The sequence below is a fragment of the Podarcis pityusensis genome, assembly GCF_964106645.2.
Source record: "Podarcis pityusensis genome assembly, chromosome: 5".
Taxonomy (NCBI): domain Eukaryota; kingdom Metazoa; phylum Chordata; class Lepidosauria; order Squamata; family Lacertidae; genus Podarcis; species Podarcis pityusensis.
Genome location: NC_138032.1, coordinates 75610326 through 75629313, shown reverse-complemented (window position 1 = coordinate 75629313; position 18988 = coordinate 75610326). Strand labels below are relative to the sequence as shown.

General features: G+C 42.9%; 1 protein-coding gene across 6 annotated transcripts in view; it reads right to left on the bottom strand.

Moving 5' to 3' along the window:
• CCSER2 (coiled-coil serine rich protein 2) overlaps positions 1 to 18988 on the bottom strand; it is a 56943-nt gene that overhangs the window by 27316 nt on the left and 10639 nt on the right. For all 6 annotated transcript variants that reach the window (XM_081004902.1, XM_081004900.1, XM_081004901.1 and 3 more), the window contains 4 exons: positions 17566 to 17768; positions 6258 to 6348; positions 4451 to 4610; positions 3740 to 3929 (listed from right to left, as the gene is read on the bottom strand). In XM_081004902.1, coding sequence (XP_080861028.1) covers positions 3740 to 3929; positions 4451 to 4610; positions 6258 to 6348; positions 17566 to 17768 — 644 coding nt within the window. The remainder of the gene's footprint in view (positions 1 to 3739; positions 3930 to 4450; positions 4611 to 6257; positions 6349 to 17565; positions 17769 to 18988) is intronic.

The window sequence follows — 18988 nt, the reverse complement described above, 5'->3', positions numbered from 1 at the left end:
AAGCCAGCACTGTACTGATATGTTAGAAAATGGAAGATTTCAATTAATCATACATTTTACCAATGTAATAATTATTATTATTATTATTATTATTATTATTATTATTATTTATACCCCGCCCATCTGGCTGGGCCTCCCCAGCCACTCTGGGCGGCTTCCATAGAAACCAAAAATACAGTAAAATATCACACGTTAAAAACTTCCCTGAATAGGGCTGCCTTAAGATGTCTTCTGAATGTCAGGTAGTTGTTTATCGCTTTGACATCTTCTGGAAGGGCGTTCCACAGGGCGGGCGCCACTACCGAGAAGGCCCTCTGCCTGGTTCCCTGTAGCTTTGCTTCTCGCAATGAGGGAACCGCCAGAAGGCCCTCGGCGCTGGACCTCAGCGTCTGGGCATAACGATGGGGGTGGAGACGCTCCTTCAGGTATACTGGACCGAGGCCGTTTAGGGCTTTAAAGGTCAGCACCAACACTTTGAATTGTGCTCGGAAACGTACTGGGAGCCAATGTAGGTCTTTCAAGACCGGTGTTATATGGTCTCAGCGGCCGCCCCCAGTCACCAGTCTAGCTGCCGCATTCTGGATTAGTTGTAGTTTCCGAGTCACCTTCAAAGGTAACCCCACGTAGAGTCCATTGCAGTAGTCCAAGCGGGAGATAACCAGAGCATGCACCACTCTGGCGAGACAGTCCGCAGGCAGATAGGGTCTCAGCCTACATACCAGATGGAGCTGGTAAACAGCTGCCCTGGACACAGATTTGACATGTGCCTCCATGGACAGCTGTGAGTCCGAAATGATTCCCAGGCTGCGCACCTGGTCCTTCAGGGGCACAGTTACCCCATTCAGGACCAGAGAATCCTCCACACCTGCCCGCCTCCTGTCCCCCCCCAAAACAGTACTTCTGTCTTGTCAGGATTCAACCTCAATCTGTTAGCTGCCATCCATCCTCCAACCGCCTCCAGACACTCACACAGGACCTTCACCGCCTTCACTGGTTCTGATTTAAAAGAGAGGTAGAGCTGGGTATCATCCGCATACTGATGAACACCCAGCCCAAACCTCCTGATGATCTCTCCCAGCGGCTGCATGTAAATGTTGAAAAGCATGGGGGAGAGGACAGAACCCTGAGGCACCCCACAAGTGAGAGCCCGGGGGTCTGAACACTCATCCCCCACCACCACTTTCTGAACACGGCCCAGGAGGAAGGAGCGGAACCACTGTATGACAGTGCCCCCAGCTCCCAGCCCCTCAAGACGGTCCAGAAGGATGTTATGGTCGATGGTATCAAACGCCGCTGAGAGATCCAGCAGAACTAGGAAACAGCTCTCACCTTTGTCCCTAGCCCGCCGGAGATCATCAACCAGTGCGACCAATGCAGTTTCAGTCCCATGATGAGGCCTGAATCCCGACTGGAAGGGATCCAAATGGTCCGCTTCTTCCAGGCGTGCCTGGAGTTGTTCAGCAACCGCTCGCTCAATCACCTTGCCCAAGAATGGAAGATTTGAGACTGGGCGATAGTTGGCCATCGTGGCCACATCTAAAGATGGTTTTTTAAGAAGCGGTTTAATAACCGCCTCTTTCAGCGGATCTGGGAAGGCTCCCTCATGGAGGGAAGCATTCACCACCCCACGAAGCCCATCGCCCAGTCCTTCCCGGCTAGTTTTTATAAGCCAGGATGGGCAAGGATCCAGGAGACAGGTGGTTGGTTTCACTCATCCAAGCAGCCTGTCCACATCCTTGGAGGTAACAGATTGGAACTGATCCCACTCAACTCAATGTACCATAATTTGTACTAGCAGCACACATTAGACTTGGGGGCACAATGATGTGATGTTTTATTTCACTTTCCCCAAGAAAAAGCAGTTTGAGGAGCAGGTACTGAAATCTGTTCCCTCATTACATAGTGCTCTTAGACACAGCTGTAACTGAGAGGGAAAGATGCGCAGGAGGAAGCCTTCAAAATGCTGTGCCTTATATTTTTGTTCCGGCAGGTTTTCCTAGCTGGATAAATGGGTCTTTATCATGAGTGTCCATTTGTTGGGGTTTTAGTATTGTTTTAAATGTATCTGTTGTTTTTGTGTTTTTAATTATCTTACATGTAAATGGCCTTGAGACAGTGGTTTACCAGGTGAGTAACAGATCAACTGTAATAATAATAAATAATAATAATAATAATATAGCAGACTGGCAGTTAAGAGCAGGGCTTTACATACACAAGCACCCTGGAAGCACAGTTCCTAAAGGAAGGAGCGTTCTGCCTTTCCATCCAGGCTGCTCTGTAGCTAACAGCAGTACTCTACTTGCCAGAGGACCTGACTAGAGGGAGGGCAGCTAGAGTGTCCATTACTGGGTAGGGTTTCTTGAAGCTGAAGTCCTTTCGTACTTAGAAAAGTCAGGTATGTTATTCACAGGTACAAAAATAGAAAGGCTGAGCCAAGACAGTTATGGGCAGGAAAAAGGGATGATGTTTACGGTAATTGTTTTCTCAAAGTAACTTCAGAAGCAGGCCTCCCTCTCTCCAACGAGGCTTAGACTAGTTATTTGCAAATCCAGTCCAGAACAATTAGGTTAACACTCAATTTAACTTACACATTTTCAGTTCTTTGACTAAAGCTTTGTATGATCCGATCAATAAAGCTATGTATGCAAGTCTCTCTAACAATCACACCTTTTTCTTTTTCGAATTATTATGCAGAAGAAAAACAATCCATACACATGTGAATTAACACCATAGAAATATGAGCCCTACAAATCTGGTTGAGAAGTGTTAGAACATTCACAACCATTATTTCATCTAAAGCAAGTGTAGGGAACCCTTGGCCCTCCAGATGTTGAACTATAACTCCCATCCCATCAGCTCCAGAAAACATAGGCAATAGCCAGGGATGATGAGGGTCACAGTTCAGCAACATCTGGAAGCCTGAAGGTTCCAGTTCCTCACATCTAATCTAACCCCCTGTACACAGGTTTATTTCCTCCCCATGACAGAACCACATCACACATTTGGCAAAACATGTACTTCTGCTCCCCCTTGCATGAAGGGGAACTTATGAAGTGACCTTCAGTGACATAGGGCATTCTAAAAGATTTTGCTTCACTTCTATGGGTTTGAGCACAAACAGTGTTCGAAACTCCAATTGTTCTAGGCTCATTGGCAACAGGGAATTTCATTAGCACAAGCAGTTTCTGAGCACTGGGCACAGTACTGCGCTTAAGATTTCAGGTTAAAACTGCAGAGTAGAAGAAAAGGAGGATCTTTTCTGCCTCCCCACTTCCAGCTACTCTCTGAAGACTGGAAATGAGACCCTCTTAAGAATTGTAGAGGGGTGGGCAGGGGAAGGACTAGACTATGTGAAAAATGAACGTATTGTTTTAGCTGCATTTTCAGCTATGTATTCTTGTTATAAAAAAAGTGTGCGTAGACATTCCGTTGTTGTGCCCATAACCTAGGTTTAAGGTGCCATTTAGCTCCTAGCTTTCATATTTCAGTTTCTAACACTGATTACAAATCAAGCAATTTAATTCAAATGAAATACGATTGCTTGCTATTTTTTAAAAAAACAACAACACCAAGCCACCCTAGTGTTTTACTTGATAATAAAGACTAGAATCAAAGGAGGATTAGGTCAGCTGGTATAGTGGCATGTATGTACACACACACACTTATTAGCATCAAGTACCGTAACACAAACTAGTGACAAGAGTCCCCTCAATTCCCATGTTGTTAAAAACGTGCTAACCTGATTAAATATTCTTTTCAATTTTAATAACTGAGTTTTCACAGATGTGCAGTCTTGAACCATATGCCGAAGGGTCATTTCATCCAGCATCACAGTGTTTGCCGGCAAACTTCTCAGAGGTGGGTACAAGCTTGGTGCTCCATATCCTTCAAGGTGGCCGACAGGAGGAGAGTCAAAATAGTTGCAGCTCCTGAAACGTGTTTTAGAAATGTTTTAATAGACAATCTTATTATGTACTTCAGTAAGAGACACATTCTGAAATCTTTAATACCAATCAAATATTACTACAGCTATCACTCCATCCTTAAATCAATCAATTATGCATAGGGCTCAAATAGTCTTGAAGAAAAAAGGATGCCTTTGTTTTTCGACAGCACATGTACAGTATATGCAAGAAAAAGTAGCCTTTTCTACAATATAAACTGTAGACTACAAGCACTAAGTACTTTCAGTCAGCTTTAACCAAATGATTTCTGTTATCTCCTTAAACACCCTTTGCCAAAGAAGTTGTACATATTTACATCCCCACCACATGTGAACATAATCCTGTTTCCTTGCATCCCCTCCAACATAACACCGAATAATCCTTGTTTATTTGATTAAATCTGGCTGGTGTTAAATTAAATACCATCTCCAAACTAATTTATAATAATTTTCTTTTATTACATATAGTTTTAACAACAAAAAAAGAGTGAAAAGTAAGGGCCTTACCTGTTCAGATCATTTCTACTATGGGAACAATGGTCAGTATGACCAAGATGATAATGGTCTTGGGCATTCCATCGTTGTGGTGTCCTCTTCCACAACCCCTCCTTCTGCTGTCGAATATTTCTTTCTGGCCGCTCATAACGATTCATATTTTCACAATCCACTACATAGATAATAGAAACTATTTCAATATTCATCTAAATGGAAATATGATCACCCAGAAATGCAAAGTGGCTGCCAGATAGAACTCATTACTGATTTACAATGATGTACGGAAATAAGTACAGGAACTGATGTACAACAAATTTGTGTTATCAACTGCTACTGCTGCTAACTTGGTGCTTTTAATTATTTGTATAAAACTGTGATGAGGCTTTAATTACTGTTGTTCATCAGTTCAACAGCAAAAGGCAGGATACATATGTTTTAAATAACTGAATCCACAAGGTCACATTACTACTTCAGTTAAGAAACTTATTGCTTCAATCACAAAGGACAAGAAGTAATCAAAACTTAAAACTGATGCCGACAGAATTCAGCAGTATTTTCTGTTGTAATGAGAAATTTCCTTGCCATCAGAATCCTAAGATTTAAGAGCAACCTTTAAAGGCAACAGAAACAGCATTTCATTTTATGGCAAGATAGATATATGAATATTTAAACAGAAAGCTTTTTTAAATACAAAAAAGTTTTAACATATACATTCTATCACATATAATGAAAATGAGATTTCAGAGATCTCTCAGTTTGCACGAGCAACAACAACAACAACAGATTAGTCAGTGAAAGCTACAACTGGCAGCTACTTACAAGCTATTAAAAGCCAAGTAAAAAATAATAATGGAAAATACTGTCAGGAAGGAAAAGTTTCAAGAAACCCTTAAGGCTTTTTACTTACCCAGACACTTTCTCTTCACATTGTCAGGCCTCGGCTACGAGAAGCTTTTCATAAAACTGAGCAGTCTTATTCTACTGCCTACTCAGACATAGTTTTGCATAAGACCGTGGTAAACAGGCCTTCCTTCCTGCTCATTCCCTGCTTGCGTATTGTTGGGAAATGAGCCCAATTTGACCCTGTGATTTAGAACTACCGCCTTGCTCACTGAGAACATACTTGCTGCACTAGAACGGCTGCTATAAATAGAGTGCAAGTTCCCTCACAGACTCCAAAATGTAACAAGTAAAATACAGCCCTATGAACTATTCTAACAAACTTATTTAATAAACTTTTTATGAGGAATCTAACAAGTATAAAGTAAGGTGCATTAAAACATTCAGCACAATCATATATTAAAAGCTATTCTTCAACAGATATTAGAACTCCGTCTACATGTAACAGCTTTCACAACTTAATCCTAAGACAGCCAAAAGTATTTGTATAAAATACTTTTACACTCTGGCTGAGCTTTTACACAAAAAAAAGTATGTGATTATTTAAAAATCTCTCATACAGAATGCAATACAAAACACATCAAGAATTCTCCTTAAAAGTACTTTGAAAGCTGAAAGCCATGACACAAAGTAAAATTAGTGCTCATAAACTGTTTGAAAAAGGTTTTAAGGAAATGCTGTTTTCAGAATAGGATGCTTTAGAAGCTGTATTACAGTAGTAGGAGCAGCAATTTCCCCTGAATAAAAACATGAAGCTGAACACAGGGCTCAGTGTTGCTGATGGTACCTCTGTGGATGTTTCCCAAGTTCAGGAAATGACAGTCATAGTTGGCAAGGAAAGAGAGATGGGCAACCAAAGTAGCCAGGGTAAGGGAAGTTGCAATAAAGCATTTAAACATATTCAAATTATTTCACTAACCATTATCACAGGGTGCGTCTTCAGGTAAGTCAACATCGAGCATAAGATCATCATCTTCAAGATCGCATGAATCAAGATTATTCAAAATATCCTACAAGAAAATAAAAAATACCTGCTACAAGATGTGCACATTTGTGTCTGTCTCTCCAGTTTAAACTATGTGCCTTTTGAAATAAACATTTCATTGACTCTCCAACTGTCTCACACATCAGAACACCAAAGTGAAATTACCATGCTCCAAGCCAAGGTGTGTCATCTTTTCAAGCTCCTGGAAGTACCAGGAGAACTAGCTTCCCTTCCCTTTCTTATAATGCACTAGTTTTATGGTGCTGAATCTTCCACATAAAAAATAGACAGGCTTAGAAACCAAAGCTAGAAAGGTATTAGACCTGCCTGCCTGAACAGCTGCAATGTTAGTCATGCAGAGGGACAGAAGAATCATTCCAATGGCTACAGCAGATCCATCTACAGATGTAAATTGCCAGATGCAGAGGGTAGGGGAAACTTCAGGGATAGCTAGGCCAGCTAGAACTGAGCAATCCCACAGGCCCCTTTAATAGGTGGGTGCAGCTCTCCACCTGTCAGTCATCTGCCATCACCAGGCTGTGAAGGAAGATCTATACCGAAAGTGGGGCTTGCAAGGATCAGTTGCCCTCAGGAGCTCCTGGTCAGAAACTGCCTACTGCAGTTGATCCTAGGGAGAGGGGGATTGCTGTCAGTGCCAATCTGTACTTTAAGGCATCCAACTGTTCCTCTGTAGCCAAGTCTTTACCTGCCTCACATTTGACATGATAGCAGATGTGGGGCAGGTGGGCATCACTTAGGGAAGAGAACATTGTGGACAAAATTAGGATCCCTACAAGGTGGAGGTTCCCCCTGCCTGCTCTATATAATTTAGTTTTGAAAGTGATTTTTAAATATAGTTACTGAGTAAACTTATAATTTCATCAATCTTAATAAGTCTATTACGTTAGAAAAATATTAGCTGAAAATTACTCTGTCGTTAAAAACAGCACAAATATATCTGTCAAAAGAAACTGAGAGTCCCTGTATCTCAGTAAATACCTTGCAGCAAAAAAAAAACACCCTAACTTAATTCTGATATTTAGCTGCCTCATCTCATTAAAATTAAGAAATTGAAACAACATGGGAAACAAAATGATAGAGAACAATATAAACTTAGACACATCTGGGCAAAGCTCACTGGCCATGCCATAGTGTCAAGCTTAGTGATATCCTGCACTCAAATAAATGAAGGATTGGCAGACAAGGTTTTGTTCTCCCCATTGCCTTACAACCATTACTGAAACAAGTCAGAAAGTTACAGAAAAGTAAGGCTTGACTAGCAATCCCAACAGTGATATTCTCTCTTTCTCAAAAAGGAAGGGGGCAACTAGACTGATTTTGATACATAGAATTTTATGTTGTTATGTTTTGAGCTATCAGACTTAGAACATCACACAACTTAACTCCTACCCAGGTAACACAATTAACACAATGTAATAGCATTCATACCTTTAAGAATGAAAAAAGGAAGATGATTAAGTGTAAAAATGCTCCACAACTTAGGCTTACTATTGCAGCTACCATAGAAACCATGTGGTAAGTCAGGGAGTCCTTCTAACCTTAATCAACTAGCTGTCCAATCAGGAAGCAGCAACCACTGACACTGCCTTAACATCTCCAGTCTCCCTGAAGCCAACTAAACAATCACATAGGTCAGTATGCCTGTTGTCATGGTGACAAAGAAGTGCTACTATTAGCATTTGAAGGCACCACCCCTCCATCATCTTATTGACTCAGGCAAGCAAGCAAAAAAAAAAAAATCAAAACAAAAACATCCATGAAGTATTTGCTGAAGTAAATATTAAAGAATAATTTATTTGGACAAAAAAAATGTCTCTTCCAATTTAACAAATTTAATTCATTTAGATGCAAACACCAAAAAATAGGGAGATTTAGCACACATTTGCTCTCCATGGTAGCTACGCATGTGCCAGATATTAGGTGTAAGATAGCTAGCCTATACAAATGTGAAGGCAATAACTAAACACAATAATAATTCATCTGTAATAACAAGCATTCATATTGCTTGTAATGGTGTTATCAAAAATATTAGTACATGCTCCTTTTTAAAACAAATTAAAAGAACTCATTAGATTTCTATCCTCTGCACTAGAATGTGATTCCATTTCTTCAAGAAACTTTTTACTCTCCCCACCCATCCTACAAGAATGAGTGCAGGAAGTTCAAAAAAAATTCTACATGTTTAGAACATACGGATAAAATGGTATGTCACTAGCACACATGGAATTAAAATTAAAGGCATGCTTTTACAAAGCTTCCCTGGTTATTTTCAAAAACACTTGTGAAGGAGAACTTTCCACTGGTTTCTGCCCACAGAATGTGTACTGAAACCTCAACCTCCATCTCTACGTGTTTATACTAGTTCTGCATGGAGTGTGTGAACTGGGATGGTTTCTATCAATATGGTTACTTTTCACTAGCTTGTAAGATTTAAACATGTAGGTCAGTGCCAACTGCAGCAGTATTACTCATTCCTAGGGTTCTCATCTACTTTGATTCCTCCCACATTTCTCTTTATAGGCTCATATTTGCTCAGCGTGGCAGGGCGTGCCTTCTACAACTCTCTATTTTATTTTGTTGCCAAAGGCAACCACCAAGCTTTGGTAAGTTTGGAAACAAAATGCAGACAAGTGTCTTACTGGTAAAGAAGTTTTGGTTTTGAACAGCAACAAACCAACACCATTACTCTGAAAAAATCTGGAAAGCAGTCCCACATTCAAAATGAAAATATAGATAATCTAGATTAAACAACGTTCGTTAGCATCTCTGAAGGTTTCGGAGTAATAAAATCAAGCTCCTTAAAACCAAATCCGAGAATGAATGCGTACATACCATATACTAGAGGAGATTTAAAAAAAAGAAAAATGAGGACAGCCACCCTGTGTATAACGTCTATGAGAAGAATGGAAAACAACACTTACAATGCTGTCTTTGTTTTACGTATTATAATATCTAAGGCCCAGGTTTAATGAACAGACTGAGATGACAAACATGCTCATAGATTATCATAAAAAAAGCATTAGCATTACTGACTTAAAATGCACATTTACTACCACTACTAAGGGATATACTTAGTTCATAGCACACCCATTTCCTGAAATGCACAAAAATATACCAGGAATACAACTATAGTTTGATAACATCCTGTAAGGCAGGGACAGGCAGACCTTAGATCTTGCTTGGTATTTTCTTTAAAAACAACAATAGACTAGAATTACCATGGTTCAAAGATACATCTTATATTATGAAACAAAAGACCACGAGTATGCCCTCCTAACAGTTAAGGCATAACTAATCTGTGTTATGTGGTACTGAGTGTGTACCATTTCCTTGCTGGTGGGTAAAATCAATACCTACATAGTCCAGCATTCTTTGGAAAATCCCAGCTGCTAGTAGGTGTTAGGACCTGTTAGGTGGTCAACCAGAAATTGCACAACAGTCTACCAGCGACACAAAATATACTCTTTGCTCCCCCAGCAGCAACCCTAACCCCCAAATACTTAATTTAATACTTGTCTCTTCAAACAACATTCAGGAAACCTATAGCACATACGTATATACACACACACTAGATACATAAGGTGGAGTTCAATATAGTGGACTCAGCTAGACTGGTAAAGAAAAAGCAATTTATATGTGTTGCATATGTGATACAACATGGTGCCACCAGATGGCAATGTAGTGTCCCATTTTTCTCTACCTGTTTTCCCTGTTCAAATTTACAACGCTTTAAACTGAAATACTTCTTTGATGTGTCTAGATCCAGACAGTGTTAAGGGGGGTATGTAAGAGCAAAATGAAGTCTGCTTCTACAACAGGACTTCCTTTCCACCCCTTGTGTAACCCCACACCACCTAAATGGGGGGGGGGGGGAGGGCAGAAGAGTTTTAGGGAGTGTAAGGAGCACACAGGGAGAGGGGAGAAAGTCCCATTGCATTAGCAAACTTTGCTCCACCTATTCAAAACCTTAGCTGAATTGAACCCAGAAAGCTGGGAACAGAAACATGAACATGATCTAGTTTAGGACATCAGCAAAACCAAAACTTGCTTCACAGCAAGATCACAGAAAGGAAATATTAAATTTTAAGTTCCTTTGAGCAGCATTTTAAAAAATATTAATACTACCAATACATTTGCTTATGCAAAGTCTAGCAGCTTATTACAAAACACTTAATAATCTGCTAATATAGAAGTATTAAAATTTGCATTATGGGAAGTATTCTCTACTTCTAAATTAAATGGAAAACAAAGGTACTGAAAATGCAAATTTGTTATATACAATGGGAGCAAAATATGCAGAGCAAATATTTAAATATGTAAATTCACAAAGTCAAGCAAAGAACACATAGTAAATTTACATGATTAAATTTCATGGTATGAAAAGCAAAACTAAATTAGTGAAGTCCTTTCAGTGGGCTGGCAGGGCAGAACTGTTTTAAATAAATAAATAAAATAAAATAAAATAAAATAAAATAAAATAAAGACCTTTAAAATAGTGCAATAGCCGCAAATAGTTACTATCACCAGATATAAAATATAGGCAGGGTCATTTAAGTGGAACTAACACCATACTAATGATACTTTGTACCTGGTAAGTTTTTCAATATTTTACTCATTGGAAAGCTATGGCAAGCATGCTAACTGCTGTGCAAATAATTAGATATGTATAGCATAGACACTTTCACTATGGCAAATGAAAGTAGATACATTCACAGCTGCAGATATTTGCATTTAATACTGTATTTTTATATTCAATTACATAAAGAATAAAGGAGGCACCATGGAAGCTGTCCACCTGACATGATTCGAAGGTTGTTTAAACCATCAGCTTATGCTCTTATACTGCCATCTAGCCTCCATTCATGAAGTTACCAAGAAGTGCACTAGATATTCAGCACCACAGAGAATTCAACCGACTTTACAGAGAGAGTTAGATTATATGTTTATTTTTAAGGGATTTTTCAAATGGAGAGAGCTACTATCTCATAAAATGACTAATGTACTCTAAAACAGCTACCAACAAAATTTGCACAATATCCTTGTTGACAAGCTGGTAAAATATGGGTTAGATGATACAAGTCTTGGGTAGATCCACAGCTGGTTGAACAACTGTACCCAGTGGGTGCTCATTAATGACTTTATCAAGCTCAAGGAAGGCTTTCATTGGAATGGCATAGGGCTCTGCCTTAGGCACTATGCTGTTCAACATTTTTACAAATGACTTGGTCAAAGTAGAGGGGAAGCTTATCAAATACGCAGCTTGCATTTATCTTGGTTGGAACAATGGACCCAAACCAACATGATAAAAATTCAGCAGAGATAAAAATAAAATCCTGCATTTAGGTACCAAGAATCAAATACACAAATATAGGAAGGGAATAAACCTAGCTTTACAGCAGTACTTTGAAAATATTTGTCTAAATTAGTCACAAGATAAAGCTGAACTAGCAGTTCAAAGAGGTTAGTAAAATACTAAATGCAATCTCCGGCAGCATTGACAGAAACACACACTATTCGCTGCTAAGCAGACCAGATCTGAAGTACCGTATTTTTCGCTCTATAGGACGCACTTTTTTCCCTTCAAAAATGAAGGGAAAATGTGTGTGCGTCCTATGGAGCGAAGACGCCATAGCCCCGCGACCCTCTCCCGGCTGGAGAGGTGACGGGCGGCTATGGCAAGAGCCTCAATAGCCGCCCGTCACCTCTCCAGCCGGGAGAGGGTCGCGGGGGGCTGCTTTAGCCCTGCGCGCGCTCTCCCGGCTGGAGAGGTGACGGGCGGCTATGGCAGGAGCTTCTATAGCCGCCCGTCACCTCTCCAGCCAGGAGAGGGTCGCGGGGGGCTGCTTTAGCCCCGCGCGCGCTCTCCCGGCTGGAGAGGTGACGGGCGGCTATGGCAGGAGCTTCTATAGCCGCCCGTCACCTCTCCAGCCGGGAGAGCGCGCGCGGGCACCCCGCGACCCTCTCCCGGCTGGAGAGGTGACGGGCGGCTATTGAGGCTCTTGCCATAGCCGCCCGTCACCTCTCCAGCCGGGAGAGGGTCGCAGGGCTGCTGGAGAGGTGATGGGCGGCTATAGAAGCTCCTGCCATAGCCGCCCGTCACCTCTCCAGCCGGGAGAGGGTCGTGGGGGGCTGCTTTAGCCCCGCGCACGCTCTCCCGGCTGGAGAGGTGACGGGCGGCTATGGCAAGAGCCTCAATAGCCGCCCGTCACCTCTCCAGCCAGGAGAGGGTCACGGGGGGCTGCTTTAGCCCTGCGCGCGCTCTCCCGGCTGGAGAGGTGACGGGCGGCTATGGCAGGAGCTTCTATAGCCGCCCGTCACCTCTCCAGCCGGGAGAGCGCGCGCGGGCACCCCGCGACCCTCTCCCGGCTGGAGAGGTGACGGGCGGCTATTGAGGCTCTTGCCATAGCCGCCCGTCACCTCTCCAGCCGGGAGAGCGCGCGCGGGGCTGCTGGAGAGGTGACCGGCGGCTATAGAAGCTCCTGCCATAGCCGCCCGTCACCTCTCCAGCCGGGAGAGGGTCGTGGGGGGCTGCTTTAGCCCCGCGCGCGCTCTCCCGGCTGGAGAGGTGACGGGCGGCTATGGCAAGAGCCTCAATAGCCGCCCGTCACCTCTCCAGCCAGGAGAGGGTCGCGGGGGGCTGCTTTAGCCCTGCGCGCGCTCTCCCGGCTGGAGAGGTGACGGGCGGCTATGGCAGGAGCTTCTATAGCCGCCCGTCACCTCTCCAGCCGGGAGAGCGCACGCGGGCACCCCGCGACCCTCTCCCGGCTGGAGAGGTGACGGGCGGCTATTGAGGCTCTTGCCATAGCCGCCCGTCACCTCTCCAGCCGGGAGAGCGCGCGCTGGGCTGCTGGAGAGGTGACCGGCGGCTATAGAAGCTCCTGCCATAGCCGCCCGTCACCTCTCCAGCCGGGAGAGCGCGCGCAGGGCTAAAGCAGCCCCCCGCGACCCTCTCCCGGCTGGAGAGGTGACGGGCGGCTATTGAGGCTCTTGCCATAGCCGCCCGTCACCTCTCCAGCCGGGAGAGCGCGCGCTGGGCTGCTGGAGAGGTGACCGGCGGCTATAGAAGCTCCTGCCATAGCCGCCCGTCACCTCTCCAGCCGGGAGAGCGCGCGTGGGGCTGCTGGAGAGGTGACGGGCGGCTATAGAAGCTCCTGCCATAGCCGCCCGTCACCTCTCCAGCCGGGAGAGGGTCGCGGGGGGCTGCTTTAGCCCCGCGCGCGCTCTCCCGGCTGGAGAGGTGACGGGCGGCTATGGCAAGAGCCTCAATAGCCGCCCGTCACCTCTCCAGCCAGGAGAGGGTCGCAGGGGGCTGCTTTAGCCCCGCGCGCGCTCTCCCGGCTGGAGAGGTGACGGGCGGCTATGGCAGGAGCCTCTCTGCTGCGCCTTTCCGCTGCTCCCTGACCTGCTCTTTGGGGCTGGTGGTGGGCTTCCCCCCGCCAGCCCCAAAGAGCAGGTCGAAATGAACCTGAAGCCTGGAGAGCGAGAGGGGTCAGTGCACACCGCCCCCTCTCGCTCTCCAGGCTTCCAAGGTAGCCGCCTGAACGCACCTTAAACGGCACCTTGTTTTAGAGCGGGAAAACAAGAGGGGGAAAGTTCTCCCCCTCTCTGCGCAGCGCCTCCTGCCACTTCGCTGAAGGGGCGCTGGGCAGAGAGGGGGAGAAATTTTTTTTCTTGTTCTCCCCCCTCTAAAACAAAGTGCGTCCTATTGTCCGGTGCGTCCTATGGTGCGAAAAATACGGTACTATGCTCAGCTCTGGACAGTGCCTTTTAAGTAGGACACTGACAATCTGCAGCATGTCCAGAGGAAGGTGACCAGGATGGTGAAGAATCTAGAAACTAAATCACATGAGGAACAGCTGGATATGTTTAGCTGGAGAGAAACAGGATGGTGTTATTGTTATGCAGAAGGTAGAGCTGGCTAGCTCTCTGTTACTCTCTAGGACAAGACTAGAACTAAGATGTGGAAATGGAAACCAGGTTTCAGCTAAATAATGTAAAAAGAGCCTTGCTTGATCAGGTGGAAGGCCCACCTAGTCCAGCATCTCGTTCTCCTAGTGGCCAACCTGTTGCCTTTGGGGAGGTGGCAAGCAGCACCAGAGTGTAAACAGGACCATTAGAGAAACTTCCTAACAGTAAGAGCTGTTTGACAATGTAAGAGCTACCTCAGGAGGGGGTGGGCTCTACTTTAATGAAGATATTTAAGCAAAGGCTGGACAACCGTCTATCAGGGGTGCAATAGCTGTATTGAAGATCCTGCACGGGGCAAGAGGTTGGACTAAATGAACTCCATGATCCGTTCCAAATCTATGATTAAATGCCTGCATTTTTTCATGCAGTTTAACACATTTTGATTACAGATATTTACAAGCATCAGACAACTAAGCACAGCTTCAGGTAACATTACATAGGCTATTGCTTCTTACATTAAACTTCCAACTCAAACTGTAACCCCTTCCAAACCCATTTATATTTCATACTATGAACAAGAGTCAGTGATTGTGGTTTTACTACAAAAATCTACAGGTTTCACAAAAAGAAAAAGATACACTCTCGAAGGAGATAAATACTTAAGCAATAGATTTATTCTCTTTGATCTCTACAAGAGGGAGTTTCAGCTGAACAAGAGCTCTAGGAATTTTACTCAGCCTTACAGAAATGCAGTTGTGGTTAGCCAAATAAAGACCTCCAGTTGCCTGGGAAACCAAACTAATCTTGCTAGACTTGAGAATTTCAATACATACTTTCAAAGTGAAATATATTTTAGGCATAATGACTATCAAACAAATCTTGAAGGTACATTTATCTGAATTTCTCTCCTGCCTGATCTTCAGAGTTCAGAGCAGGTTACACATATATTTATAGTGCTAAAAATATAAAGATGATTTCAGATTTCTTTAAGTAAAGCAGCAGCAGGAGCAAGACAGACTGGGAGACAGTTAGACTCTTAGAAAAGAAAAAGTGAAAGCACTACTAAAAGAAGGACAGGGGGGGTTATAGAGAAAATTAATTTCTTTTTGTCTGTCTTCAAGTACAGAATATTTTTCCCCTACATCATTATATTTGAAAGATCTTTATCCAGAATTTGTCCCTCTGAAAAAATCAAAAGAATTTATACAGGCAACGCATCTAGCAGTCTTTATAAGTAACCTAAATCAGAGTTTAACAATGTGGCTTAGTGAAATGAATTACTGTATTTTTCACCCCATGGGGCGCACCGGCCCATAGGGCGCACCTAGTTTGGGGGGGGGGAGAGAATAAAGGGGAAAAAATTATTTCCCCCCCAGGCGCGGGGCTGGGGCGGGGGAAGCCCGAGCTTCCCCCAACCCCAGCCCCCAGAACAGGCTGCTATCCGCAAGCCTGGGGAGACCGGCGGGAAGTCGCGCCGGTCTCCCCAGGCTTGCGGATAGCTTCCTGAAGCCTGGAGAGCAAGAGGAGTCTGTGCGCACCGACCCCTCTCGCTCTCCAGGCTTCAGCGAAAGCCTGCATTCACCTCATAGGACGCACACACATTTCCCCTTCATTTTTGGAGGGGGAAAAGTGCGTCCTATAGGGCGAAAAATACGGTATATTAACGTTGCAAGATATTTTTCACTTTTCACCAGGTATCATCATTGCCAGTTTTGTTTTAAATATTTTCTTTGATGAATAGTCAAAGGCAGCTACAACACAGCCCATCTGCAACTTCAAGCAGATCATTCAATTGCAGCTAGTAGCTCTCCTGTGGTAAGAGGAAACAAGCACTGCCTTATGCAGCAGCTGTAACCACAGAATGCAAGGAGATAACCACTAAAAAGCAAATGCAGGAAGCAATTGGAAGTTGTGAATTTTTTCACAGCAGGATCTCAGAACCCTGCTTTAGAAGAGCTATTGTTGCATTTGCTTTTTCACTAAATTACAATTCTCAACCTAGGCAATCCAAATTCAGCACCCTATGTAAGTTATCCAAAATGAACAAAAACACATTTTCTGGATTATGTAAAGCCATTCTGCTCTCCAGACTATGAAGCCCACCTCCAGGCATGGGAAATTTTAGCATTTCTTCAGCTTCTGAAATATCAGCTGGCATTGCCCACACATATTTCAGCATATCCTTGCAGCAATAAGGGCTATTTAAAAAGTTTATTCTTCCTCAATTCTAAACCCAATACCAGATTCTACCTATCCCAACAACAGAAGCAACTGCTACTGTGGCAAGTGTTTCTTAATGGAAATAATTCTACAATACCTGTTCTGACCAAAAGCTTTTATTTCCGTTTCAGAAATTGTTAAATGCAGACAACCATTCATAAAAATACAAAATATCCTCTGCATCATATATTACTTTGCTACATTTATGAGCACATACTTCAGGTGACTAAACTACCTTGAGGCCTACCAGGGAAAAAGATGGGGTATAAATATATAGTAATAATAATGAAAACCTGCAGCTCTGATTTCAACTGTTTCCAATCTACAATTCCAGATTTTAAATTAACATGCTACTGTTCAATTGGTTATGACTTTTAAAACTGAATTCCAGCAAAATTGCATGTAGTTAAAACATTGGGTTCAATGGAGGGTGGGATTACCAAAGTCATTTTTCCAGGAACCCCAACCATCTTTTTTTAAAAAAATTGTCACACCCATAAATCTGAATGCACATTTGTTAAAAGCACACAAGTTGCAGGCTTACTGTATCAAATTGCAAGCAAGAACTTGTTTCTACATCATTTCACGATTTAAAGCAGATAGTCAGAAGAAGAAGAAAAAAGTCACTGTCCTCAAATATAATTGTGATATTGGAATTGTGATAAATGTGATATTGGAAGACTTGGCGTTTGAGCATAATACAAAATATTGCAATGGTCTCATTTCACCTGCATCAGAAGTGTGTTGCCTATTTACAAAGGATGCCATACTCCCTTTAAGTTAAACTCTATTTAAATAAACACAAGCATTTTACCCCTTGTGTCACTGGGAGACTAAACAAGCCAAAGCTTGGTTCATCATGTGCAAACCCAAACAAAGAGCAGAAACCAAGATCTATCAAATCAGCACAAGCTCAGGTTGCGCATAATGTCAAACTAGGAACAGGGGAGCAGCAAAGCATTCATCTTTGTTAAAGCAGTCTTGTTTTAAGACTATAATTTAAGGGTGCAGGTGAACTAGGCTATTGTGAGCCTTGCAGAAAGTTAACTGCTTTTGAATACTATCCCAATAATAATAAACAAGTTATACTTACTATACTATTCATTTCTGAAGAATCATAACTTCCACATGGATGGACACTTCCAATGGGCTCCAACCCTTCTTCATCCCACATATAGGTTCCATCGGAGCTATCAGATGGAGAAAGCTCAAAGGAAGAGCCAGCTCTGTAGTCCATGTCAGAGGAAATCACATTGCTCCCAGCAGGATGTTTTGCACTTTCACTCTTGTCATCTACTATTTAAATGAAAGCAAAAGCAAGAAGTTAACATTATACACAAACTCTCAAAATTTGCAATTTACATGCTGCATTACCTACATGCAGTTATCATGAGTCGCCTCAGTTTCTCTCTCTGTAAAGGTAAAGGGACCCCTGACCATTAGGTCCAGTCGCGGGCAACTCTGGGGTTGCAGTGCTCATCTCGCTTTACTGGCCGAGGGAGCCAGCGTACAGCTTCCAGGTCATGCGGCCAGCATGACTAAGCCGCTTCTGGCGAACCAGAGCAGCGCACAGAAATGCTGTTTACCTTCCCGCCGGAGCAGTACCTATTTATCTACTTGCACTTTGATGTGCTTTCGATCTGCTAGGTTGGCAGGAGCAGGGACCGAGCAACGGGAGCTCACCCCATTGTGGGGATTCGAACCGCTGGCCTTCTGATCAGCAAGCCCTAGGCTCTATGGTTTAGACCACAGCACCACCCACATGCCTTCTCTCTCTGTACTATTTCTGAAAAGTAAATATTGTAAAACAGGTTGGCCAGCAATGTTACAAACATATTCAAAAATGGCAAGCTCACAATACTTTGTAACTTAACTTAGCTACATAGTTCTTTCCTGTTGATATTATTAATAATTACTATTTTTATTTTCATTAACCTTCACCCCAATATTTCAGAATGGGTTACAACAATTAAAACACAGTATTAACATTGGATGCTGAGAAAGTGGACCTATTCATGAGTTCCAGTAAGAATTGGCAGATTAGCAAATACTGTTCTGTTGTTCAGAACCTCCTCTCAAACTAGATGGAACCTCATGTTGCAAACATTTTATATGTTCCATTGGAGTAAGCAGAAGTCAATTGTCTCCCCTTTTCAAATTTCAACCAAAGAGAAGAAACAGGACTCTGTCCTTGAATCTTGACCCTTGCTGTTGTTGGAATAAAGATACAGATTACCTCTTATATTCTGATAACAACTACAAGCATTCCATCTGTCAACACTTTCTAAGAAATTGTTCAATTTATAAAGCAAACATACCCAAACCTACTGATATTAATTTATTTCTATGTGTACATGCTTAGGATCACAGCTCAACTCATAGTTTGACAGTGTTTTATAGTATAAACTATTTTTCTTTTGGTGCAAAACATGGCTAAGAGAACATGAGGCAAGACTTTAACTTTCTAAAATTAGCCCTTCCAGAACAGACATAACTGATAAAGGGTGGTATATAAA